Source organism: Drosophila miranda, assembly GCF_003369915.1.
Source record: "Drosophila miranda strain MSH22 chromosome Y unlocalized genomic scaffold, D.miranda_PacBio2.1 Contig_Y1_pilon, whole genome shotgun sequence".
Lineage (NCBI taxonomy): Eukaryota > Metazoa > Arthropoda > Insecta > Diptera > Drosophilidae > Drosophila > Drosophila miranda.
Genome location: NW_022881603.1, coordinates 11,225,977 through 11,252,315, shown reverse-complemented (window position 1 = coordinate 11,252,315; position 26,339 = coordinate 11,225,977). Strand labels below are relative to the sequence as shown.

Below are 26,339 nucleotides of genomic sequence, written 5' to 3'. Positions count from 1 at the left end.
GGGAATAATAATTTTGAGCAAGATGAGCAAGAAAATGTGGAACAAGATCTTTAAATCAAAGTCGCAGAAGCCTCAGCCACTGGCCAAAATCAATAAGCGGCACAGTAGGGGCATCTACGAGGAGTACCAGCAACTCAACGATTTGCTGGTCAGCGAAAAAGCTCAACTGAATTTCTGCAATCAAAGGGAAAACGAAAACGAAAATGGAAATGGCTGTGGAAATGGCAGCATTAACGTATTTGAACAGCAGCCGCTGAAGAGTTCTTACAACTCGTTGCAGCTTATTGAGGCGCAACAATCACTGCCGCAACAGCAACAGCAGCATCAGCAGCAACAGCTGTCCACATTTTCGCGCGTCCGCAATACGTTTTCCCTCAAACGCAACAGCAACGGCAGCAGCAGCAGCAGCAATAAAGGCAAGAAAAATCTGCCCAATGCCAAGTCAAGTGAGTCGGACACACCTCCAGGACCCATGTGGGCGCAGCAACGCCCACTGAACCTGCAACAACAACGGCGGCAGCAACTAACAATAACAATCAACTGCAACGCATTCTGATTGTTGTCAATAAGATCGACGTGTTGTCTACTAACCAACCAACTAACAATCATTTGCATGCCAAACCATCAGAAACAGCAACAGCCCCAGCAATTAAGCCAAGTAATTATCAATGCAAATTATCAACTAATACACAAATGCTAAATGAACCGTTTTAGTTTCTACAAAATTGACCAAGTGACCAAGCTAAGTGGGGGGGAAAATGTTGACTCCTTCTAGTACTCGTATTCTTATCAATTCCGAATGATGTCACCTCCCGTTTGACCAAATACTCGTAATGAAAGCGAAATTGAAAATCTGAATGATTTACTGAGAACTAAGAGAGGAAGGGGCCCTTTCATTAGGTTCCCAATGTTTTGGTTCATGGGAAGCATCGCCAAGTGTCAAACAGTTGGAAGTTCAAAGTGTGGCCAAGAACTGGAATGAGAAAACCGTTTGTATTATGCTTTACCTTATTGCACATCAGAAAACAACACATTTATGGGCCTGATGTCTTAAGTGGCTTATAGATCTTGCCCAACAGCGGACCGACAACAGCTGCAACGAAAAGACCCATGAAAGACTATGGAAAATGCTTGGAACCGACTAGACGCGGACTATTAGATGGAATGGATGTGGATAGGGAATCGTGTGATTATGAAAGAAGGAACAGACACATATATAGTCTATTGAAAATTGCATTCATCACTCAGTTGTAGGGCTTTAAACTTTTGATCTAGTAAACTCTTGACCATCTGAAATCACTTGGCCGAATCATTGCCATCCATTCTCTATTCTCTCCATGCAGTCATGGATGCTGTTATTATTATAGATCTCAAGTGGGAAGAGTGGATTCATATAATGCAGCAGTGGATTTGATTCTGTTGCATTCTGCGGGCGTCATTAGCACCGACACGGGCCAGAGCAGTCGTGTGCAACGGCTCTTTGCTGGTTTGGGAAAAGAATGCGTAACATAAAACTTTGCATTGATTTCAATTGAAACGAGAGAATCTGTCCCCGCGAAGGGGGAGGAGGGAGGACTCCCAAGATGTTGCGGAAATTTCTGCTCCCCTTGTCTCATGCGTGCCGTTGATTGATGTAATCTTTGCTGGCAGCCAGTCGTGGGTGCTCCGCTGGCCTCGCATTGTAATTGGATTGCCGCTGTCTGGCAGTAGCTGCCATCATTGATGGTCTTTTTTGCTTACCCCATAATGTGATGTTAATTATTAGTTTTTAATGCCCACACACAACCGAGAAAGATTTTTTCACAATTAAAACTAAATAATGGTGTAAACACTGCTTAGTTATCGATCACTGATAGCTCCATGATTTGAAAATCGAAATCGAAATATTGGCTTGCAACCGCGAAAATATACATACATATATTTACATATATGTAAACTTTTAATAGCACGGTTTTATTATATGTTCTTCTTTCTTGATCGTCGTATTCGAATGAATGTGTGTTGGCATATCGATACTTGTCGAGGACAAGTATCGATATATCGAGTACATTGTTATTTCTTATAATACTATCGATGAGTAAATCTTAAACTAATATTCAAATCTTATAAACTAATATTCATATCTTACATTCGGGCAACCTGAATACAGATCGCCCACGATCTACACACTAAGGCATAAAGTTGGTTAAACATTTCTTATTCGGTATTGTCTTACTTAACATACTATTTCATCGATTAACAACATGAGACCATGGTTTTATCCTTACACTCTACCCAGGGTTTAAGCCTTGCTGGTTCTAGTATACTTCGGAATGGCATTTGCGTCAACTGACAGTCCTCAATGTCGACAACCTCATAACGATCATTATCCAATACTCTATTGATCCTGTACGGTCCTCGATACTTTGGTGCGAACTTCTTATTGATCCCCGGTGTTGTGTCCACATGCCGGACTGCTACATAGTCACCAGGTTCATACTTTAATGGGGCTCTATGTTTATGGGCATACATCTTCTCATTTCTTTTCTGCGACAACCGTATGTTCTCACTTGCTAGAGTGAGAGGTGAAACTCTCTAAGTTCTGACGCTAACTTCTCCTCTAGGTATTCGGTTAATTCATCTACAACGGGGCCTTTCTGGGGTATTCCAAATAACAATGTGCTAGGTGTCTTTTTCGTACTGCTGTTAACGGAGTTATTAATGGCGTGCTCTACCTTGCTCATCAACCTATACCAATCGGCTTGCTCAAGGGGCTCTGACAGTTTTCCTAACATAGGAGTAAGAACACGATTCACCTGCTCCACTTGGCCATTCGCCTGCGGTGCACCTGTAGCTACCTTAATGTGCTCTATCCCTCTCTCCTGCAGAAAACTAGAGAACTCTAACGAGGTGAAACAGGGCCCACGATCTGATATTATCCTAGTAGGGCGACTATAGAAATCAAAATATTTACTTAAGGCATCCTTCGCTTCCCGCGTGCTGGTACTATTAACCGGGAACAATTTGACAAACTTAGTGAATGCATCTATTACCACAAGGAGGTGTTTTTGCTTAGATCTAATACTCGGCAACGGACCCAAATGATCAACATGTAGGGTATGAAAAGGAACACACGACTTTGGGATACTATGGAGCGTTCTGTTATGGATTGTTTTAGGCATCGAGTGTAGTATACACGGTAGACAGTTTCTGATGAACCTTGTGTAATGGGTAACGAGTACTTGGGCGAGATGGTATTACTCGGCTATGACCGGCACGTATTGTTTCCGGCTGCTGGCTCGTCAGCAAGGGGTGGAGTTGTTTTATTGTCATAGTCCGAGGCCCTTTACTTTCTTTATTTTAAATTTAACGTGCAAGAAAAAAACAAGCCATACACCTCACCGGGCAGAGTTCACTACAAATTACCACATAACACGGACGATTACCTAAAAGACAGACGGACGATCCTCAGCTGTTTCGAGGACCCCTTGCCCACCCTACCTTGGTCATGCCATTCCATACATCTATCTGTCGGCCATGACCCCTTGGTGTGCCGACACGCGCTACAGGGGCTTGGAAGGGGAGATCATAAGAAGGGTTTAGTTAAACATTATAATGATATTTATTGGAACTAAATTATACATAAAAATACGGGGTATATGTTCCCTCCCATAGGCTACCTGAGCCTGGTTCCCTTGAACTAGGATCAGGTAAACTTATAAACTAGTATTTGAATAAATGTGCAATGGTAAAGATTAAAATTTAAAGATAGAATATAAATGTTGACTCTTACGGGCTACGAAACGGTGAGGCAATTTGGTCGGAACACCCATAGACAATTTCTTCCATGCCCAAATGATTGTAATCAAATACCTAGTAAATAAACTCACTTTTACTGCGGATCCACCGTCGAAAGCGCTTTCTGATGGTTGCTGCAAAACTGTGGTTAATATGATATTTTGGGTTCGGGTGTATTATTATTGCATTTCGGTTATAAACATATTGGTTCTTGTTATTTTTTTTTGTTTTGATCTGTGCATGGAAGGTTATCTATTTATGGATTTGTTTTAGTTTCATATTCACTCTTCCTCTTGCCCTTCTTTTCCTACTCTATGCTCCCTCACTGCTGTTCTTCATTTCTGCATTTCTTTTTTATGTATATGTATCTAAACTTAAATAGCTGTTCTGCTGCTCGGTACTATTCTGCTTACTCTTATGTTAACTTATGTTACTTCTCTCGCCTTATCGCCAGCCCCCTTCGGCTCCGTTGCTGGCGAGCGTTTTTATAGCTCGCTCGCTCTCCTATTGGGCTCTGCCTTTGCTGCTTGCGTGTTCTCTCTCTCCCCCGCTTTCACTCTCTGCCTATGCGCGCATCACCTTTGGCTCCGCTCGCCCTCTTTATTTTTTTGGGGCATTACCCTTGCAGCTCTGAGTATTGAACTCCAACAACACACTAACTCTTTCCTTCCCTATGTGCTGCGGATCTTAATTGGGCCTTATTAACTGTATTTGCCATACGGCACGTTTAGGTAGGATTTGCGCTATTTCCTTTTTCTCCGTTCGTATTTCGCCGGTGCTGAACTTTCCGCTATCGCGGATTATCGACCGTCCCGCTTTGTGGCCGCCGCCTCACCGACGTCGATCCGGCTGCCCGCGAAGGTCGAGCCTCTCTGAATTTTTTCTGCGTCTCTGCTCCCTCGCTCTGTGCTGCGAGGGATCAGCTGCTTGGAGCGCCGCTGCTTCGCCAGCCCAAATTGCTAGGCGCCAACTCTAGTGCAGGGAGAAAGAACCGTCTAACGTATTCGGCCCCGAAAGATCTGTGGTAACCCTCTTTTTGTTCCTCTTACCCGTCAATCTTGGCCCCAGTGGCCGACCTAGCTTCAGTTATCGTAGTCCCGCGACTTTTGCTTTGCTGCTGCTGGATACCACTCGCGCTTTGACAATATTCTTTTCTTGACTTTGGAACTTTTTCATTAATGATTTTTGCTGAGCCTGTTCGGGGCGATGTTGGTCGCTCGACATCCAAATTCCAAAAGGAAGATGGACACGCTCCCATCCACTATGAGACCGGTCGGATCCACTGGATGACGTTCGAATGTCATCGCTTTCTCCTCTTTCTCTTCACCTGCCATCAGCGTTAACTCACCCCCAGAGGGAGCCAACCTTTCAGAGCACCGTTTAAGAGCCCCTGACTCCAAAACCCCCTGTAGCAGCGAGACTTTGGCTGCCCATACAACGCCGTTGGCGGTCAATTTAGTTTACGCCCTCAGCTACAAGCCTCATACACTTGCCACTTTACTTCTCATTGACGGAAACCAGTAGGTCCTCAAAAGGTCACTCACGCACTTCTCTGCGGCCAGATGTCCTAGTTTTTCGTGTGACCGCCTTATCAACTGCTCTTCCATACACATTGGTACATAGAAACATAGTTTGTTTTCACAACTCCTCTTGTAAACAATACCATCTATCATTTCAAAATCTACTTCAATTCCATCCTCTAGCATTTTTCGAATCCTAACTACTTCCTTGTCTCGCATCTGTTCTGTTTGCAATATCAAATCAACATCTTCTGGCGTTGCACCTACTACCCCAACTATCAATGATTTTAGTAATCTTTCCTCCTGAAACTCTAACTTGTCCCTCTCTACTGTATCCTCAACACGTTTTTTCTCTTTATCTGAATTCCTACTACTAATGTACTTTACTCCCCCCACCACATCGTTAACGCTTCCTCTACATTGGCTTAAATCTCTAATTTCAATCTTCCATCCATCCTCTTCCCTATATTCACTATTCTCTATGTTATCTCTAAAATCACTACCAAGGTTCTCTCTATCATCAGACTTCCACCTTATAGCCAATGTCTCTAGTTCGAAACTATGATAACGTGATTCTCTTTCTGTTGTTTTGCCGGAATAATAGGACACAGGGTGCATCTTCCCATCATCTTGTCTTTGCATCAGTATTGCGCCATAACCGTATGAACCTGCGTCTGTATGTAATTCCGTTTCTCTATTTGGGCTAAAAATGGCTAATACCGGAGGATTTGCCAACGCATTCTTAAGAGTTTTAAACGTCTTCACCTGTTCTCCATTCATGGGAAACGGACCACCTTCTGTTAACAACTGCACCAAGGGCTTAGCTGTCGTCGCAAATGACAAAATACGAAAAGAATCCCAAGTATGAGTGCAGTGCTTTTACATTTTGAGGGACTGGGTATTTTTTCAATGCCTCAATATGGGAATCACTAGGAACTATTCCGTTTTGATTAACTTTATACCCCAGGAAATCGATGTTTCGATTGACAAACCTACACTTTTTTAGATTTATCTCTAAATTTTGCTCGCTAAACCGAATGCATAGTCTTTTTAATATATCCATGTGTTCTTCAACTGTTTTAGTCGCTACTAATATATCATCCATGTACACTACAATGCTTTTGTTCCTAATAAAGTCTCTCAAGAGCTCCGAAATAAATCTATGAAAAATAGCGGATCCATTTTTTAACCCAAAGGGCATTCTCAAGTACTCATACTGTCCTTGCGGTGTCACAAACGATGAATACGGAACTGATTTTTCTTCTACGCCTATTTGATGATACCCACTTTTCAAATCTATAATGGAAAAACAGCACTTGTTTTCTAAAAACTCAAGACAGTCCTCAATAAGGGGCAATGGGAAATTATCTTTAACAATTCGTTTGTTCAGACCACGGTAATCGACACACATTCGAAGTTCTCCTGATTTTTTTTTTACTAGGACCAACGGGGAAGCATAAGGAGACTCACTATGACGGATTACTTTCTTTTCTAACAGATCATCTACTATTTCAGCTACTTTCTCTCTCTCATGGTAGGATAAACGACGCGGAGTACAATGAAATGGTGTTGTTTCTGTTACACGAATCTGCATCTGATACTTTGGTGGTGCTTTAAAGTCAAATTCTTTGTGTAAATAGTATGTCTTAATAACTTCCCTACACTTTTCTGCAAGAGTGGGGCCAAATTCGAAACCTACGTTAATATGTTCCTCTTCATCAATCTCTACCGACGCACAAAAGTTACTGAATTCGTCGCCTTGATTCATATTCTCGATGGCCATTTTGTCATTCCTTGAGTTTTCTTGTGTCTGATTTTTAAATGGATTAGAACGTTTGATTAGCTCGCTTCTTTCTGATTGATTACCATCTAACTTATCATATAGTCTTATGTTAATATTATTTTTACCTTCGGTGAATAAAGACGCGCAGGTTAAACTAATAGCTTTTTGCTTTAACGAACTTAATGGTGCGTGTTGCTTCGCATTGATATTTTTCTTATGAACTAATTTTACTTCAATAACTTTAAGGGCATCGCGTCCCAACAATACGGCAAAGGCAGCATGTTATCATCTACGATGTTTAATAAAACGATATATTTCTTTGTGCAAAATTCAATATGGCACTTAAATTTTCCCCATATGGGAATTGGTTGTCCTCCTAGTCCATAGTATTTCCTAACTTCATTATAGGCTTCAACTATAGCCGACTTCGGTATCAAAGACTTATGAATAAAACTTACAGGGCTACCTGTATCAAATACACTAAAAATACTGACGCCTCTTTGTTCACCAAACGGAAGTCATAAAGTGATTAACTGGACAGCCGCTAAATCGTCGTTGTTTTTTTCTCCTGGTCGCTCCTCATCTTGAACTGCAGCTACCCCCCTAGTGGTCATCTTTCGTTTCGGGCACTGCGAGTATAGGTGGCTGGTACTCCAACAGTTAAAACATGCCCCATCCGGTCTCTTTGGCTGACTGCATTCCTTCACAACGTGCCCAAATTGCCGACAGTTGTAGCAACGCATTGCGCCACCACCTTGCCGCTGCCCAACTGCCATACTCACATTTAGTTTTCCCTTTGTCATACCTTCGCTACGAATTGCTACGACGCCAGGAGCTCTTCTGACCTTATCATAGGTGCCCATCTTGTCACGCAACTCGTTGAGTGTGCTGCAATATAGCATGGATGCTGCCATGCTTGTCTTGTCCTGCAGTCCCTCTACGATGAATTTGACCACATCGCTCGTGGCCATGTCTGCTTGCAATGCGCTTTCATTATTTGCAATTTTCCGTGCCTCCAGTCGCTTCCCAATGTCCCACGCTGTCACTTTCTGCTCAAAGACGTTGAGCAATTCTGCTCGCATCAATTGCCAAGTCAAAGGCGCCACATGGTCGATGTACGCCTTCGCCGATCCGCCTAGCAGCCGCTTCGCTAATATCCAGCATTTGGACTCGGATACACCATGGAAATTCATAATGTCCTCAAAGTTACTTATCCAACTGGTTACAGCCTGGTCGTCATCTCCAGAAAATCGACGCATCAAAGCCTCAATGTGTGTCAAGTCGATGCAATCTCTCGGCGTTTCCAACTCCATATCCTCTTTCTCCGTTTTCAATATGCTTAATTTGAGATCAGCTAAGCGCTTGCGAGAAACGTACAATTGTTCCAACTGCTGCAAACGGCGCGATTCTTCTTCGTAATCATCTGATCGCATGGTCAATTTCGAACAAGCGTTGTCTTGTCGCGGCATGAATGCTTCTCGAGCCTTCTGCACATTTTCACCATATTCTTCTGGCGCCGCTTTTACTGCGTGTTGTGCACTACGGTTGTCTCTATCTATCTCGCGCTCAACCGGGACTGCAAAAATGTCTGCCTGCATAGTCTCGTCTACGCTTGGCGCCGTATTTCCTAGCTCATGCGTGTCTTCCATGATTTTTTTCACTGCTGTACGTAATTGGTGTATGTTGGCATCTTGATCAAAATATACGTTTTGCCTACGCAAGATGTCGCTAAGTTCACTTTTGGTTTTCGCTCTTATGTCTGCATTGTTCATCGCAGAGTTTTTTTTTTTTTTTTTTTTTTTTTGGGCAAACCCCACACCTGATATGTAAACTTTTAATAGGTTTTATTATATGTTCTTCTTTCTTGATCGTCGTATTCGAATGAATGTGTGTTGGCATATCGATACTTGTCGAGGACAAGTATCGATATATCGAGTACATTGTTATTTCTTATAATACTATCGATGAGTAAATCTTAAACTAATATTCAAATCTTATAAACTAATATTCATATCTTACATATATACACATATTTTGTGAATATACAGCATATACAAAACATTGTCAAAGTGCTCGCAGAAACAGAATTGATTTCTTACATTATCTACTTCCATATAACCGCACCACGCAGCCACATTCAACACGGAGGCCGAGTTGGAAGCGCCCGAATGCGGGCAGGAAGAGGAGCCCTCTTCGCCGCCGCTCACCCGAGGACTGCCGCTGCCCGTGCCCGAGATAGTGGCCATCAACCCCAGCGATCTGACGCCCTGTCCGTGCTGCAGCCGCACCTTCAACTTGAATGCCCTGCGCAAGCATGTCGTCGTCTGCGAGAAGATCTCAAAGAAGCGCAATACCTTTGATTCCTCGCGCCAGCGCCGCGAGGGCACAGCACTTTCCACGTATGTCCTTCCCAAAAACTTTGGCCTGCCCAATGCTGAGAAGGTGTCTGGAGTTCACACCCCCACCGCTGGGAGTCGGGATCCCGTAGGCACGGGATCCACAATACCAACAGACGTGAGTACATCTGCCAATCAATCGAGCCATCGCTCAACTCCTTCTCTCTCTCTCTTTCTCTTTTTCTCTTCTGGATGCTGTTGCATATTCAGAGTGTGGGCTCTCCTCTGCCCATTCGTCGCAACTCCCAAACCGAGCTGGTTCGCTCTACGGCCCGAGCTTCCGTGCGTAGAGCAGGAAGCACAGCAACAGGAACAGGAGGTGCTGCAACATCGCCCGCAGGCGACCCAAACCATGTACCAGCCCGCGATCGCTCGCTGGCCAAGCGCATCAAGGGTGTGGCCTCCGAAGCTGACCAACACCCAGGAGACGTCGAAAGCAAAGGAACGGCTGGACGCCAGGAAGCAATACAGGCCGCCCAATCTCAAGTAAGCCTGGTTTTCGATGACATGTCCTTCGACATATGTATTCTTGTTTGACACTAGTCACACACTTGCCACAAACCCAGACAGTACCAATTTATTATTCCAATTATTTTTTCTGTTTGCCGTTTCAATTTCCACTCGCAATGAATAATTATAGGACGAAGCGCACGATCAACCGGAACAAGTACTCCGGCAACCACGAGGATCTGCTGGACGCCGGCGACATGACGGCCCCCAAGCAGAGCCTGATGTCGCTCCCCTCCATGACCTCGTCCGTGCACAGTGATAAGTGAGTACCAAGGGATAGATATAGTTATAGATATAGAGGCTAGAGATACTTAGATACACCTAACCCAATCGCTCCTCTGTCGTTGCTTTGGTTGTCGTTGACTAATCCCCCGCATCCCCACCAGTATCCATAATTGTAAACGTATCCTTGTGGTAGACAGATACTTCGTATTGCGCCTTGCGCCTCATCGTAGTTAGAGCATATATATCCATCAGCGAACTCCACTCATGCTCCTCCCACTCAGCCCTCCTAAAGCAAATAAGCTGGCACGCCCCCAACCAAAGAACGGGACGCCCGCAGTCCGCAGCAAGGCCGAGGGAGCCAGGACAAAAGTCACTCAAAACACAGTCACCTTGTGCGTGACCCAAGACGACGATCCACCAGCAGCACCAGCTCCGCCAAAGGAGCGCGTCCTACGCGCCAAACGCAAGCCTATCGAGACTTGTGACCGCATCACCGAAACCATGGATCGCTTGCGAAGCCAATCCAGTGGCGAAACCCTCCAGCTGGACTGTGTGGAGGCGGCACCGCTGAAGCCAGCCGCCAGGCTCCGCAAACGGATGACCAATCGGGAAAGGGTCGATGCTGCCGAGAAGGAAATGTTGCCGGCACTCAAATTCGAGGATCTCAATCGGTTGATCAAGCGAAAAGGTATGGGTTTGGGTTCTATAGTCAGATGTAGGGATATACCTTGTATATATGGGATGCCACGGGGTTCCACTGACTGTAGCGTGCAGTTTCCCAATTAACTTGGCTTACGAGTACTTGTCGGATGTAAGAAGCCGGAACTTGTTCATGGTTCGTAATTAATGCGCGCCGCCGCCTCAAAAGCATTCCAAAAAGATCACCGATGCATTAAGCTCTATAAGTGGCTGTCTAGGTGCAGCTATGGTATACAATGGATGGGTTCTTAGAGGGAGAAGTGAAGGGTAACGCGAGAGTCTCGAGATAGAAATAGAACAAATAAAAATAATATATATAGTAGTCTTGTAGAGGTTCCTATAGGATCATGGCATTTAGATTTTAGATAGAAACTTTGAGAAAATAGAACCCATTCATACCAGGATTTTTTATCGAACTATAAGCTAATTGAAGCAACCTCCCATACACCCACACGCTGCCCACGTCAGGCCCTACGACCATCGTAAAAGCAACTAAAATGGATGAAACACCGCAGGAGGTGGTTAAAGTGAAGGTGCGTTCCTCCACATCGCGCGTCGCCGCATCCGCACACGGGGGCATCCCAGCTTGGAGTTGCGCAACTTGGAGCAATCATCGCCAACTAAGAAAGCGAACTCCATGCAGATATCGACCGAAGATGATATGGATTGGAGCCTTGTGCCTCTGTCGCGGAGACCGCGTGTTGCCTATTCCGATTACGAGGACGATTCGCCGCGAGCCGAGATCCAAATCAAAATGGAAACGACCACCACGCGAACTGTGTGCCGGCCCAAGAAGCGGACTGGCCAGGCCACCATGGAGATGAACAGTTCGTTACCCATGCGGGCCCTGCCCATGCCCCAGCTGCAGCAAAGCCTGGAGGCCCTCGGCCACACCATGAGCCATACCAAGCTGCCCAGACTGCACCTCGCCAGCGATTGGCTGCAGTTCGAGCGCGATGTCATTGAAATGGACAACGAATCGTGTGAGCTGGAATGTAGCAAGGAAAATATGATGAGGAGGTCCGCGAAGATCCTCGAACGCACGTCCAGTCCGAATAGCGGAGAGTTCCCGCAGGTCGAGCACAGCGACGTAGAAGCTGAGAGCGATCAGCGGCCTGTCACGAAGCTGCCTCTTGTGGCCAAACAGAGCGGCAGCAGGATCAGTCGCTGCCTGGTGATGCTCGAGCAGGACGAGGATGGAAAAATGTACATCAAGGAGCCGCCTGCCAAGGACGACAGCCACTCGCTTCCCAATTCCCGCCGCGGAGGCACCTTCAAGAGGCTTGTAGCCTGCTAATCTGATTCACCCTCCTCCTCTTCCTCCTCATGCCATTTCACCCAGACGACAGCCAGGCTATGCACTGACGGGCGGGTTACCATTATAGCTTTCCCACAGAAACTTTCTACCATTTTGCGCTCTTTCTCTCACTTTACTGAATCCTTTCCAATCTCCTGCATAGCGGCCTCAGTGGAGTCAGCGTCCGCGGCGACAAGTACGATCCCTTCCTCTCGTCCAAACGTCAGCTGGAGGAGCTTTGCTCCCCCGGCACGCCGCCGGAGCAGGAGGAGGTTTCGGTTCCCCCAACAGCCACACCAAGTCTTTCCATGACCACCTCGTTGACCATGCCGAGCAGCAAGGCACCGCCGACCACACCGAAACCCAGCAGCGCACACCGCTGCTGCCTAGTCGTCCGTTGTTTGCGACCAACTATCGCCCCACCATACAGCGGGGCCTCTCCGACGAGGGTCCCATCTCCACGAACTTCCTCAAGCCGGAAGAGTACGACGAGATGCCGGTGCGCGCCTCCTGCGTCAACGACTTCCACAGTCCACGCGTGGTCCGCCGGGATACGAGTACGTCCAACGTGGACGAGTACGAGTACGCAAACAGATGCTGAAGCTACCGGTGGGCGTTGGCGCTGCCAGCGAGACCACAGCTCAGGCACTGCCCGGGCGTAACGTGGCCAAGACCGACTCCCTGGCGGTGTTCCTTAAATACGAACACGAGCTGAAAGAGCTGAATGCCAAGGCAGCGGAGGTGGCAGCCGCCAGTCAGCTGACAAGCAAGGAGCTCAAGGATAAGAGCAACAACCTGAGCAAGCAGAACTCGGCCAAGAACCTGACCACGTCCAGCAATCCCGGCCAGCTGCCGCCCCTGGCCCTGACCACGGTGACACCAGAATCAGCACCAGCCACAGCCCCACCCCCAGTTGCCGTGTCGGCCAAGGAAAATAACGAGAAGAGGGTGCCCAACAACTACCAGCCCATTGCCACCCCCTTGCGGCTGGAGCACATCAGCAGACCAGCGACGGCGACGCCATCAGTCCATCAGCCCGTCAGCGGTGGGGCGAACACCCTAACACCCATCAAGCTGGAGAGCATCTTCGGCTTTGGCCGTCCGGCCGCAGCGGGCGGCGGACAGTTCATCGACCCAAAGCTGATCAACGCATGCGATAATCTGCACGTGTCCAGCGGCGTAGCCTCGGATGCCAGTTCCACGCCACAGCAGCTGTCGCAGAGCCGAAGTCGGAACAGCTCTCAGTCGACCATCACCTACGAGCGACGTCAGTCCGGAGAGGCCAGGAATCTGCTGAAGCGAAAGATGCGCTTGGGACGCAATCAGTTTCTGTACGATGCCTCGCCGGAGGATGCCGATGCCTCGTCGGGGTGCTCCGCCGACGATGAGGCCAATCGGTCCTCAATGGAGTACGACGAGCAGTGCTGGCAGCAGCAGCAGAAGCAACTGCTGGCCAATCCACTGCCCCTGGTCATGCCGATGGGCAACATGCCCACCTTCGACGACTTTGACTTTGGGGAGTTTCTCTCCTCATTCGAGAACGAGAATGACGACGAGCAGCTCCCGCTGTTCAAAGATTGTCGCGAATTCCTGCTGAATCGCACGACGAGCAGGCAACGCTCGTTCCATAAAGCGACTTCGACCCCACAACAGACCACTACAGCCACACTGAGACCGGCCACCACCAGTAGCATCCTTCAGCCCAAGTCACAGCCCACTAAAGACCCTCACACCCACAGATCCAACTCGAATAGTTCGAATAGCAAGGGAGGCGAGAAATTGCAGATGCAGATGCAGCGCCAGCAATCGAATGTATCCAGTGCTAGCAGCCACGACGAAAAGATGCTGCAGATGCCAGTGCAGATGGTGGGGAAGAGGCCAGTCGAGGATCAGCAGAAGCGGGAGATCTTCATCAGCATCGAGACGGAGACAAATGCCCACGGCCGTTCCCCAATTTCACCCGACTCCCTGCGCCACATGGTGGGCAATTCACAGACGCCCATCGACGTGCTGCACATCGAGAATGGCAACGAGCCGGAGCACGCTCGGTTCAGAAAGATCAGCGATACAGAGGACGCCTATGTCGACGCCCAGGGCGGGCCTGAGGATCGGGCCAGCCAGTTGGCTGGCAATGCCAACAGACTGGCCCTATTATCGAGCGACTCCGTCCAGGTCAATAACGCTAAAAATCTGATCCAGAAAATTCAGAGCGAGTTTCGGCAACTGGGCGAGGATGCCGGCGCCTCAATCCGTACCCTGTTCATCAGAAGACCCGAAGAGCAGGGTACAGCAAGGGAATTGGATCCGGAGCCAGTGCAACAGCTTCAGCAGCAGGAGCAGCATCAGTTGAAGGCCAGCTCCCCCTTGACACCCTCAGCATCAGCGGATTCCGACGAGTTAAGCAGTCTCGATGGTTATCCCATGTCCTCGTCCCACTCGTCTCGTCGCGGCGCTAGCTCCAAGCTAAGCTCCGACTCTGCCTATGGCAGGTGAGTAATCTGCCATGATGACTTTCATTGAATAATTTGTCTTGCATTTCTATTGCAGCACCAACTCCCCCTACAGCCTGTCGCGACAGCGGTCCGGCGACCTACAACCGGGTACACCACGCAACCAGAATCTGCTGCGTCCGCACACGGCCAGTGCCAAGCTGCCGAGCGCCATGACTGATGTCTCGACCCAGGCGCACACTGCCTATGGCACTCTCAAGGCACGTCAGAGGCTTTATGGCGGCGGCGGCGGCGCTATCAATAGCATTGGCAATGGCAATACCGACGGAGCAGGATCCTCCAGCGGATCGGAGCACTCTCTGACAATGTCCACGCAGCAGCCGGAACAACAGAAGCACAATAGACCAGACAGCAACTACAACTACCAGCAGCAGCAACAGCAGGTGCAATCCTAGCCAGTATATAACAACAACAACAATGGGCAGGCGTCGCTGACTCCAACCACATCGCAGCATTCCCTGCTGAGCTGTAACTCCGCGTCCAGCCTAAGTTCGAGTATGAAGATGTCCAAGTTCTGCCACGAGTGTGGCGGCAGGTTCATCATCGAGCACGCCAAGTTCTGCATGGAGTGCGGCGTGCGGCGAATTATACTCTAATCTCGGGTCTTAACCCCACGTAGATAGTGTTGTACCCCATCCCCCACTCACAAAATCACATCGCAACACACTCACCCTGATGATGGATGCTGGTGACGAAGAGCGTCGCCTCCTGGGGTCGGGGTCTTTTATAAGTGTATACCAAATGTAGTTACTCACACGCAATCGAGGCAGCTAAGGAGAGCGTTTGATATGTCCTACACACAGAACAATAATAATATTTAATATATATATTTTATTATAAACCAAAAATGCGAACACAAATTTTTATATCGAACGAACGGAGACAGTCATTGCAGAAGAAGTTCATTAAATTGAGGTTTCTCTAATTAACTTTGCATTTCTCGTTAAGTGCACATTTCTCTGACTCAAAACAAATGTAAACCATTAATCACTTTGAAAAAGTAAAATTGTTGATTAACAAAGACTGTACGAATTTATACGATAGGCGATGGACAAAAAAATTAAATGAATGACAGGCTCCTCCGCAAGCAAGATCGTAACTATTTTTAAACATTTTTCGAAAACTAACGCGGCAACTCAATTGTATTGTATTCTTTATAATCTGATTACTAATTATATAGAGACACTGCTTAAATATATATACTCTAAATGATAATGCTTACACAATTGCATCTGACTATCAATCCGGTTGAGCGTACCAAACGACATCCATTCATGGGAACTACTCATCCGGTCCGAGGAATTTCTCAAATAATACCTATTCTTTTCCTTTCGTTTACAGTGAAATAAATGGAGCGCTTATTACAGCTCTTAAAGACCGCAAGAGCAAGAGCAGCCCACTGTTACAGATAGACAAATAATACAAATAAAATTAAAAAAAAAATTAAAGTAAATGGTTACAAACAGATGCGTACTTTAGGAATGTTCTAGGCAGTCTCTGGGTCTTGCACATATAATTATCAGGGTACGGCAGCCGTTAGTCCTAGCTTATATCTCTAGATTTTGTTCGATTTAGATTAGGGAAGAGCGTATCTCTATGATATATTTAAAGCATTCATCATGGCACAGATGGCGGTGGAGATTTTATCTGTAAAATAGGTGGTATAGCAAAATAAATCCAAGACTGTAGTTTAAGCACTTACCCATTTCTGGGATCACTTGCTTGGCTTTAACTAAGGCTTTTTTCGGATTTGCAGTGTTCACATTTTTGCCATCTTCCAAATCGCTTATAGCCACATGTTTTACCACGAAGTGGAATGAATCTCTCTTTTTGAAGAGATACGTTTGATGTTGGATGCACTCATCAATGATGAACTTGAAGTCGGGATGATGGCGCAGAGTGACGGGATTACCAATCAGTATGAGCAGCGCCTTGGGCCGCGAAATGAGCACATTGATGCGACGCGGGTTACGCATGAACCCCATATAACTGAACGAACGCACCAGAGTGGCATTGATGATGAGCTTCTCTCTGCCCTGATAGGTCTCCACGCTGCCAACTTCCACATTGCCGAGGCCCTGCCGCTTAAGCTTCCGAATGATTAGGTTGCCGTGAGACGTGTATGGAGCCACCACACCGATGTCTTCCTGCTTTACCTCTATATTTGGGCCGAGGCCATTTTTTATCAAGCGCTTGACGTACCAGCACAGAACCTCTGCCTCCAGCGAATTGAAGGAGCTGATGGTGTGCTCCTCCTTTTTGGTGACTCCATGTGTGGCCTGGAAGATGATGGGGAACTGGCCATTGGGCAGCACATCCCATTCAGCGGCAAGGTTGACCTGTTCGTCCGGAGCCTTTGCGATTAGCTCTCCGCCGTAGTAGAGCTCGTTAAAAAGACGCACGATCTCGGGATGTGACCGATAGTTACGACGCAGACGCACCTGAAGGGTGCGATCGTAGTTGCCGTTCTCGTCTACCTTGTAGCAATTCGATGCCAGTAGACGCTCCATGAGAGATTGATTCAAGCCAAGGGACGCAGCCCGGCTGCTTTTGATCACTGCTCCCAGCTGCTTGTGATCTCCGGACAGAATTACATGACAATCTTTGTTCTTTTTAACACCCACAATGCCCATAATAGTCTCCGGCTCGGTGGAAGCTCCAGCCTCGTCGATGAATATGTGGGTGAAAAAGTCACCAAAGCCATCGTTAGCCAGGCGGCCGACAGTAACCAATGTGGCCACGATGATGGTATACGTAATCACATTACGCACTCGTAGATGCTTGAACAAATGGTCCGAGCAATTGGAGTTCTTTAGCAGCAAGGGCGGCACCAATTTCAGTACCTTCATGAATATGCTGCGTGAATAGATTCGGATCAGCGGCTTTTCCCTTAAAAACATGAGCCGAAAGTTTCCTTCGATATACTCGCACAGTTTCATGGCAATCGTGTCGCAGGCCGAGTTCGAACCGGCTGTTACAAGGATGCGGCTTTGCGGTCGTCGAAGGCGCACCTGTAGAATGGCCTCCACAATGGTAGTGGTCTTGCCAGAGCCTGAATGGATAGAAGGTGTGAATTGTGTACGACTGTGGCTAGCATACCTGATGCTTACCTGGTGGTCCGAACACTATAAATGGAGCTTTGGGATTGGGTCCAGCCACAATCGTCTGCACCACCTCCAACTGATCTTCATTGTCGCCTATGGTCTCGTTCAGCAGCGAAATATGTGCTGGAGGAGCTTGCGGGGGCGGCGGTTGGATTTGCATCCAAGATGGAAGATTGCAGTCATGCAATGAAATCTTCGAGGTTTCTATCATTGTGGTTAGCCAATTCGGAAAGGGAAAGAGGTAACGACGGAGACCTGGCATCTCCGGGAGCATATTGACAGCGCGGTACATAAAGCGAAACGGAATACGCGTGGAGCGGAGAATTACATGAAAGCGTTGCGACTGCAACACATTGTCGTCTGGAAGTTTTCCCCTACTGAACTTGAAGTGAACACTGTTCCACACTGGCCACATGGCGGCGCATCGGATCTTTAAAAGGCAATTGCTCATGCGGATGTGGAAACAGGGCCGATATGAGCTCCTTTGGCAGCGGCGAGGCCATTAAACTGCACTTGGGTATCAAGACAACCTCATCGATTCCCGGGGACACCACTTGCTCGGCATTAACAGAATCTCTAGCAGAGAGAGCGACACGAAATGCATTTATATGTACTTTATGAACCGCCACATCCGGCTCGATGAGCTGCGAGTACAGCTTCATTGTAGTCACATCCTCGATAGTAAGCAGAGTCAGCATCACCGAGGACGCATTGTAAAACTCCAACTTCTCGGTGCTCAAATAATGCGCAAAGATGGCGTCATTTTCGGTCAAATCGTCGTCCATAAAATTGTTTGTCTGGGCCTGCAGCATTATCGCATTGGGCTCGTAGTACGGCAGGTCGCGCGTAAAGCCCGATGACCTGCAAAAATTTAATGGAAAACAGTAAAATGCACTCCCTGGTACTCCTCACCTACCCGTTCTGTATCCCGATTCCCGGCATAGTTTCTCCGGCATTCGTTCCGTTTAATGGTTCCGATTTCGCTAGCTGTACCGTTTGTTTTAACCAAAAATCCACCTCGGTGCCTATATGCGACAGCTGCCGATCTAACTATAATTTGAAATTCATTATTAGCGAACTTCCACTAGTTGTGCTGCATGCTCACTTACAAGTTGCAGATTCATTCCGCTTGCGTGCATGCGTGTTGATGCCACTAAAAACAAGAATACACAAGTAAAAACAGGGACTGCGCGATAAGCATTCAGTAAAAAAAAGTTCCGTTAACTCTTAGCTCTGTCTGGTAGCTCTGCTTCGGTATTTCGAACTTTGCGGTATACGGCCACATTGCGCACTTGCTCCGCTCTCCCTCTCCAGGTCATACATCTTGCGAATATCTTAGAGATGCGCAGCTTTAGCTCTAACGATTACCCAGTCGATAGTATCGAGGGCCGTTTGTTTGATCTCCTGTTGATTAACTTAACCCATTGTAGACCATTGGGTATTAAATGCACTCCAAGAATATTAAGAAACTTGAAGAACTTTAGCGCTGTTCTGGTAAAAAATATCGTTGCCCTTTTTTATGTATAGAGAAAGGACGGAGAAAAAAAACAGATAGAGAAAGTTCAGTATTATTTTCTGCGGCGTAACTCACGCTGTTCACCTGTTTAATTTGAGGGGGTTTAAGGGGGTTAAGTTTGCTGGTGTGTAATGTTTACAATGGACCAGGCCGACTCCAACGTTTAATTGAGGAAATTGAGACCAACGATGTGCCGGACGATGAGTTGGAGCAGTTCGAGGAGACGCAGCCCCTCAGGATTGTGGACATCATAGACATGGCTACAGGGGAGGCCGAAGACAGTGACCAGAACTACGACTACGAGGAGGAAGGAGCGCTAATCAAGCGCTATTTGCAGGGAGTCCAGTGCCTAGAATTCCCAGACTTCTGCACAAAGCTCGAGCCCAGCGACGAAGATGATGAAAATAATGGAGAGGAGGAAGCAGAGGAACAACCCACAGTGTCTGCGCAACGAAAACCGCCGGTGGGACAGCAGCAGGAAGGTGCTCGCTCCGGCGGTGGCGGAAATCTGGGGCGCAAGAGCCAGCTGAGCCCCGCTCTGCAAGGATTGATGGGCAAGGCGAACCTGAGCTTCGCGTACGGTCGGTATGAGACAGCCGAACGGATTTGCATGGAGATCATCCGCCAGAACCCGCTGGCCAGTGAGCCGTTCTACACGTTGGCCGAGATCTATGAAAATCGCGACGAGGTCAAGTTCCTGCACTTCTCCACTCTCGCGGCACACTTGAACCCTCAGGATCGCGACATGTGGATAAGAGTCTCTGATTTGCTGGTGCAGCAGGGCAACATGGCTCGTGCCCGTCTTATTTTTACAAAGGCCATCAAAGTGCTTCCAAAAGGTTACTTGTTAAGGCTCCGAAAAGCCCAGCTGCTGGAGAAAATGGGCGAGACGAATGCGGCCATGTTCACGTACCTCAAGATGCTGCCCCTGATGCCGCCAGAGGAGTGGAGCACGTGCCTTAGCACGGCGAAGAATGTGGCTCGTTTCTTTCACGTCCTCGAGAAGCATGCGATAGCTCTCGAGGCCATGGAGGGGGCGTACAGTGGATGCGAAGCCCGCTTCAGCCTGGAGGATCTCAACATGTATCTCGAACTGTTGATTATCAACAAGCGATACTCCAAGGTGCTCAGTTGCCTCAGAGAGCGAACAAACTTTGAGCTGGAAGACGATCAGGAGGAGAGCCTGGAGATGATTTACTTTTGCGTCATACCCGACGACTACGCGCCCGAGCTGAGGGCCAAGCTATGTGTGAGTCTGATCCATCTGCGGGCCCACCACCTCTTGGGATACCTCATCCAGAATGTACAGGAGCACATCCTGTTCGTGGGCCGCGTGGAACTGTACATGGACATCACGGAAGCCCTGATGCAGGAGCACAAGTATGCCGAGGCCATAGCCCTTATGAGTCCCATCACCGATGGCGACACCTTCGACTGTCCCGCCTTCGTCTGGCTGCAGCAGGCGGAGTGTCTTCGCCAGCTAAATCGCACCAATGAGGCCATCCAATGCTACCAGAGAGTGGTCCATCTAGCCCCCGTTTGCTACGATGCCAAGTTCACGCTGTCCGCACTTCTGAAACAGCAGGGCCGGCATGAGGAGGCCGTCGAGGCCTTGGAGCAGTCTGGCGAGGTCGAGGGCCAGCCCTTGATTGCTCGCCTGCTCTACGAAAGATGCGTAATGTTGAAGCAAATCGGGCGCATCGAAGAGTTTCTGGACGTGGGATATGTTTCGCTCAGTAGACATTCCATCAAGCTGAAAAATCGCGAGGAAATGATAGCGGCGGCCAACGGCGGAAGTACCTACAACGCCGAGAGCTTAAAGGCCATTATGCAGATGCGAAGTCTGGCAGCTGGGGCAACGGGATCAACAGAGCCGGAGCTGCAGGCAAAAATACTTACTTGTTCGATTCCGAAAGAATTCCATTCAATTGAATGATCTTTAGGATCCCGGCAAGAGTGCCGCATCAGAGGCCTCCGATCTGACCATCAAGGATGAGTATGATCTGTTTCTGGACCTGATGCGCACGGCCCACACACATGGCATGAGCAGTGCCGCTGAGAAGCTCTGCTTTGCAATGGTCACCACAAAGAGGTTCACGTATTACCATTACGAGATTGAAAGGATTATGATACTGACCAGATAAACTTGTGGAACCTGCTCTCCCTGCTCGTCCAGAAGGGGAGGACATGCGGTACTGCCGCTACATAAGGCGTCTCCTGCATCGCCAGCCCCTTGTCGACCAACAGATGCGTCTCTTCCTGGGCCACTACCATCTCAACTGCAGTTCATTCAAGTACGCCCTCAACGTGTACGTGCCCATGCTACGCGAGAATCCGGATCCCCTGGTAGCGCTTTCCATAGCCGTCGTCTTCAATCAGTTGGCCCTGCAGAAGAAGGTGCTCCGGAAGTCGGCAGCCGTAGCTCAAGCGGTGGCCTTTGCCGAGCGGTACAAAGAACTCCGGTCTGCTGGCGATGATTTCTGCAAGTGCGCTGCCCAGCTGGAAATCTTCTACAATATCGGAAGCATCTACCATCAGGCCAATATACTCCACCTCGCAGTCGAGTTCTACGAAAAGGCCTTGGCCGTGCATCATCCACTGATTGCCGAGTATGAGGACACTCTGGGACTTCAGCACGAGACGGCCTTCAACTTGCATCTCATCTACCGCGCCAATGGCAACTCCTGGAAGGCCCGTCAGTATCTCATGCGTTACTGTGTGGTGTGATATATGTATTTAAGATGATCAATAGAAAATAGGTGAAAATATGTAATTGTGTTTATTTGAATCTCTGTGGAGACGTATATTGAGTAATTGGCGACGATGTTTGACCAAACGCTTGGGACAGGACTGGCCGCCATGCTTCGGCTCGCTTATGACAAAGCGATGGGCCTCGGAGAAGCCGAGGCCGCAGCTGACGCTACAGGCCGACCAATTTTCCCACTCGGACATGATGCAGCCTTTGGGTAGATTGCCATCCTGGTGAGCTGTGCTCGAGGCGGAGCCTGTCATGCTGCAGGTGTGCAGACAGTCGTTCTCCGTAAGGAAGTTGTTCCGGTTTCCACGGCAACCGCCGTAGCTGAACGCATCGCAGCGATGGGTGTGCGGATTGAAGGCGTAGCGCTGGTAGCTGCCGCGGCAAGGACCAGAGTCCGGCTGTTGAACGCAAATGTCCTTGGCCAGCTCCATATTGATGTGGCAGTCCTGCGGGTTAACACACTCCTTCTGTTGATGCAGCTCCATTCGCTGCGTGCAGTTCTCCTTCTCGGGTCCGTTCTCCAGCAACAAGAGACGGGAGCGGATGGTCACGCCGCGACCACAGGTGGCTGAGCACGGGCTCCAATCACTCCACTGTGTGGTGGGACAAGTCGGATCGGGCAGCTCCACTTGCTCGTAGGTGCAGTATGGCCGCATGCACTTGTTCTTCTCCACGATGGTGATGTGCGGACAGCGCTTGCGACCCAGATGGTTGACAAAGGTGCGAGTCTGCATGGTGATTCCGATTCCGCAGCTGGCAGAGGTACTGGTCATGCCGAAAACCTGGTGCGAGAACCGTCAGCGGAGCACCGGCACCAAGGAATCCAGCGGAACACCGACTGGAGACACGTTTGTGTCCAACACCAACACCAACCCCCCCCCCCCTGGCTTATTTATTTATTGCACTATTTATTTATTTGTTTTCTTGTTACGATTGAAGGTTTTGAGGATTACGTAGCCAGGAACTAGGTGTTTAGTGGAGTAGGGTAGTCAGATAATAAACAATCCAATTAATGTATTACCAAGATAGTTAAGTAAATAGGGAATAGACGATGGAAAGGAGTACGTTAGGAAAATTGGTTGATGAGTGACCCGGAGATTTTTAAAGGCTCGGGAAAGACAAAGCCCAGAGACACAGCGCAGGTACCAGCCGTACAACATGCCGACGACTCGGTTCCAGGACGGTAAAGCCGGCAGTAGGCCGGAAGGGTCGTCGCAAGTGGCGGAAAACGTACATGCGGGGTTGTACCAGGAGGACCCAGAGGTCGGAGCGGTAGGAGGTCAACAGCGAACCCGTAAGGACCTGGTGTTACCGTCCGAGTTAAGCTCAGCCGTGAACGCAGCCTTAGCCCAAGCACAGGAGACTTACCGAGCGTCGCTCGGGCAGCAAATGGAAGCGCTGAGATCGTCAATGCAAGCGGACATGCTAGAGTTCATGCGAGAGATCAACGCTGTGGTGGGTTCGTTAAAAGCGGAGCGAACGGCGAGTGATGCGAATGGAAGGAATCGGGGATCAAATGCAACCAGTCTGGGAGGAGGTCAACAGGAAGCACCCGCGAACCAGCAAGCACATCCAACGCACTTGTTCGTGAACAACCGAACATTGGAGGCCGATCAGAGGGCCCAAGCCGATCAGAGACCCGTGGAGGAGTGGCTGTTCAACGGGATGGGCGCAGGAGCAAACCCTAACAGGAATCGACCGAGTTTCGGAGAGGCTAGGCAGGAGCAAGTGCAAAGGGGATGCCTGTGGCGGAATTCATATTCCGGGTGGAGCATCTACAGACGTCGTATCAGGTACCGTGGGCGGAGGTGTTGAAAGCCTTTCACACATTGGTCAGTGGCCACGCAAGGGATTGGTACTGGATGCATGTTCGGACGGTAGGAATGCCGGACTGGCCGAATCTGAGATATGGTCTCCAGCAGCAGTTTCAAGTTCGTCGGACAGAGTTCGAGCGAGAGCAAGAGCTCAGGGAACGCCGACAACGCCACGGGGAGTCGGCGGACCAGTACATCCAGGAGATGTTGGTGTTAAGGTCGAGATTGCTGAATCCGTTCTCGGATTATGATCTAATAAAGATCATAAAGATCAATATTAGGGATGCAATTTCGAGGGTGATTTATCCAATGCAGATACCAAATCTACAGAAGCTGCGAGAAGAGTGTGCGGACGCCGAGAAACTGCTGGCGACGCGATGGACAAGGAGCGGTCCAGACCATGGGGGTAGTAGGCGCAGGGAAGATCACAAAGTACATGAATTGGATGCGAACACTCACGACCCGGAGGAACAGACCGAGGCATTGGATGCTGTCCATAGGACAAGGGAATCCGGAGGCGACCGCACCCAGCTGAAGTGCTGGCATTGCGCTCAGCCGGGTCACACCTATTTTGAGTGTGAGTCGGCCGTGCGTAACCTGTTCTGCTACAAGTGCGGGCTGGCCGGGGTCATCCTCCCTAAATGCCCTAAAGGTCGGCCGGGAAACGCGAAAAGGAGCACGACACAATTGGAGGAGTCGAGTTCCACGTCGCCGCGAAGCAGCCAATAGATAGGCCCCCAACGTTAAATTAGATACCCCTAAGGAAAGAAGTAGCAATAAGAATATTTACACTACCATATATAAGGTTAACCAAGCGGTATTACCCGAAGCTAGATGGTCCGAGCGCAAGCCGATAAAGGAAAGACAGCGGCAGTACGAACAGGCCAGGAATCGGATAATGGGGGACGAAGTCGATGAGAGTATCCGAACGGGAGCAGTCAGAGCACAGCGGGCTCGGGACAGGTTTCAGGGGCGCAAGAGGAGGCGGCTCCAGGTGTGTGCTGCAGTCCACTCGGCAATTCGTCAGGATGACAGGCCATTCGCACGAGTGAAATTGGGCCCGAGGACGCTGATGGGACTACTGGATACAGGGGCATCGGTGAGCATTCTGGGGAAAGGCGGCCTGGAACTGATAGGAGAATTGGAGCTGAAACTTCAAGACATAAAGAAATTCTCAGTACAAACAGCGGGCGGCACTCCTCATAAAATACTGGGACATGTGTCGACGGTAATGACGTATGGAGGCCAGAAGCAGACTATGGAGTTGTTCCTGTGTCCCTCGCTGAAACAACCGCTGTACCTAGGGGTCGATTTCTGGCGGAAGTTTGGTCTGGCTCCGCATATAGTAGACTTAGAACGACACAAGGAATTAGCCGAAATTGATGCTGAGGTGCTGACTAGGAGTAGACCAACGGAACCGCACGAGTTGACGCACACGCAGCAGACACGTCTGGACCAGGTGAAGAACAACTTCAGGGCATTCGACACACATGGTTTGGGAAGAACGACGCTCGAAAGGCACGAAATTCAATTAATCGAGGGAGCCGTACCCGTAAAGGAGCGATTCTACCCGATATCTCCCGCGGTGCAAGAGCTGTTGTTTGCCGAGGTGGACGAAATGTTGCGTCTCGGAGTCATCGAAACCAGCGAGAGCCCGTGGAGCAACCGCGTGACGCTGGTACGGAAGCCGGGAAAAAACCGATTGTGTCTGGATGCGCGGAAACTAAACAAATTACCCGTAAAGGATGCTTACCCGCTGCAGAGCATCGAGTCAATTCTGAGCCGCGTAGAGGATACGGTGTACATCAGCAGCATCGATTTAAAGCACGCATTTTGGCAGATAGAGCTGGAGCCTGAAAGTCGGCCGTACACAGCATTCACGGTGCCGGGCAGACCACTCTATCAATTTAAATCGATGCCCTTCGGGTTGTGCAATGCAGCCCAACGGCTGTGTCGGTTGATGGATCGAGTACTTCCACAACGACTCTGAAGCCATGTCTTTGTATACTTAGACGATCTACTAGTTATTTCCCGGAGGTTTGCGGAGCATATACACCTGTTAGAGGAAGTGGCCAAGTGTCTCAAGGAGGCAAACTTGACAATTGGAAGAAAAAAATCGAAATTCGGCTATAAATATTTAAAGTATTTAGGTTACATCGTAGGCGACGGCGCACTTAGGACAGATCCGGAGAAAGTACAGGCGATCACCCAAATACCAATGCCAAGGAACGTGAGACAAATCCGGAGATTTTTGGGGACAGCTGGCTGGTATCGGCGAAATTTCTCGGCACTCTCGGCTCCTCTGACAGACTGTCTGAAAGGAAAAGGGCAATTTAAGCTGACGGAGGAGGCAGGAAAATCGTTCGAGGAGCTCAAAAAAGCACTTACCAGCGTTTGCTCTCCAGGCTTATGACTTCGAAATCGAGCATC

The 26,339-nt window shown here is 48.8% G+C and overlaps 1 protein-coding gene and 3 pseudogenes across 1 annotated transcript; 2 read left to right on the top strand and 2 right to left on the bottom strand.

Annotated features, from left to right (window-relative positions):
• LOC117191972 lies at positions 1-15,943 on the top strand (annotated as a pseudogene).
• Positions 15,534-19,046, bottom strand: LOC117191954 (annotated as a pseudogene).
• Positions 19,047-19,162: 116 nt separating this feature from the next.
• On the top strand, positions 19,163-22,110 carry LOC117191415 (annotated as a pseudogene).
• On the bottom strand, positions 22,083-22,868 carry LOC117191414 (spondin-1-like). Its single transcript, XM_033396288.1, has one exon. The coding sequence runs from the start codon at positions 22,866-22,868 to the stop codon at positions 22,083-22,085; it is 786 nt and encodes a 261-aa protein (XP_033252179.1).
• Between the last annotated feature and the right edge of the window lie 3,471 nt (positions 22,869-26,339).

Coding starts and splice junctions, on each gene's coding strand:
- LOC117191414 (XM_033396288.1), bottom strand. CDS start 22,868: ATGACCAGTACCTCTGCCAGCTGCGGAATCGGAATCACCATGCAGACT.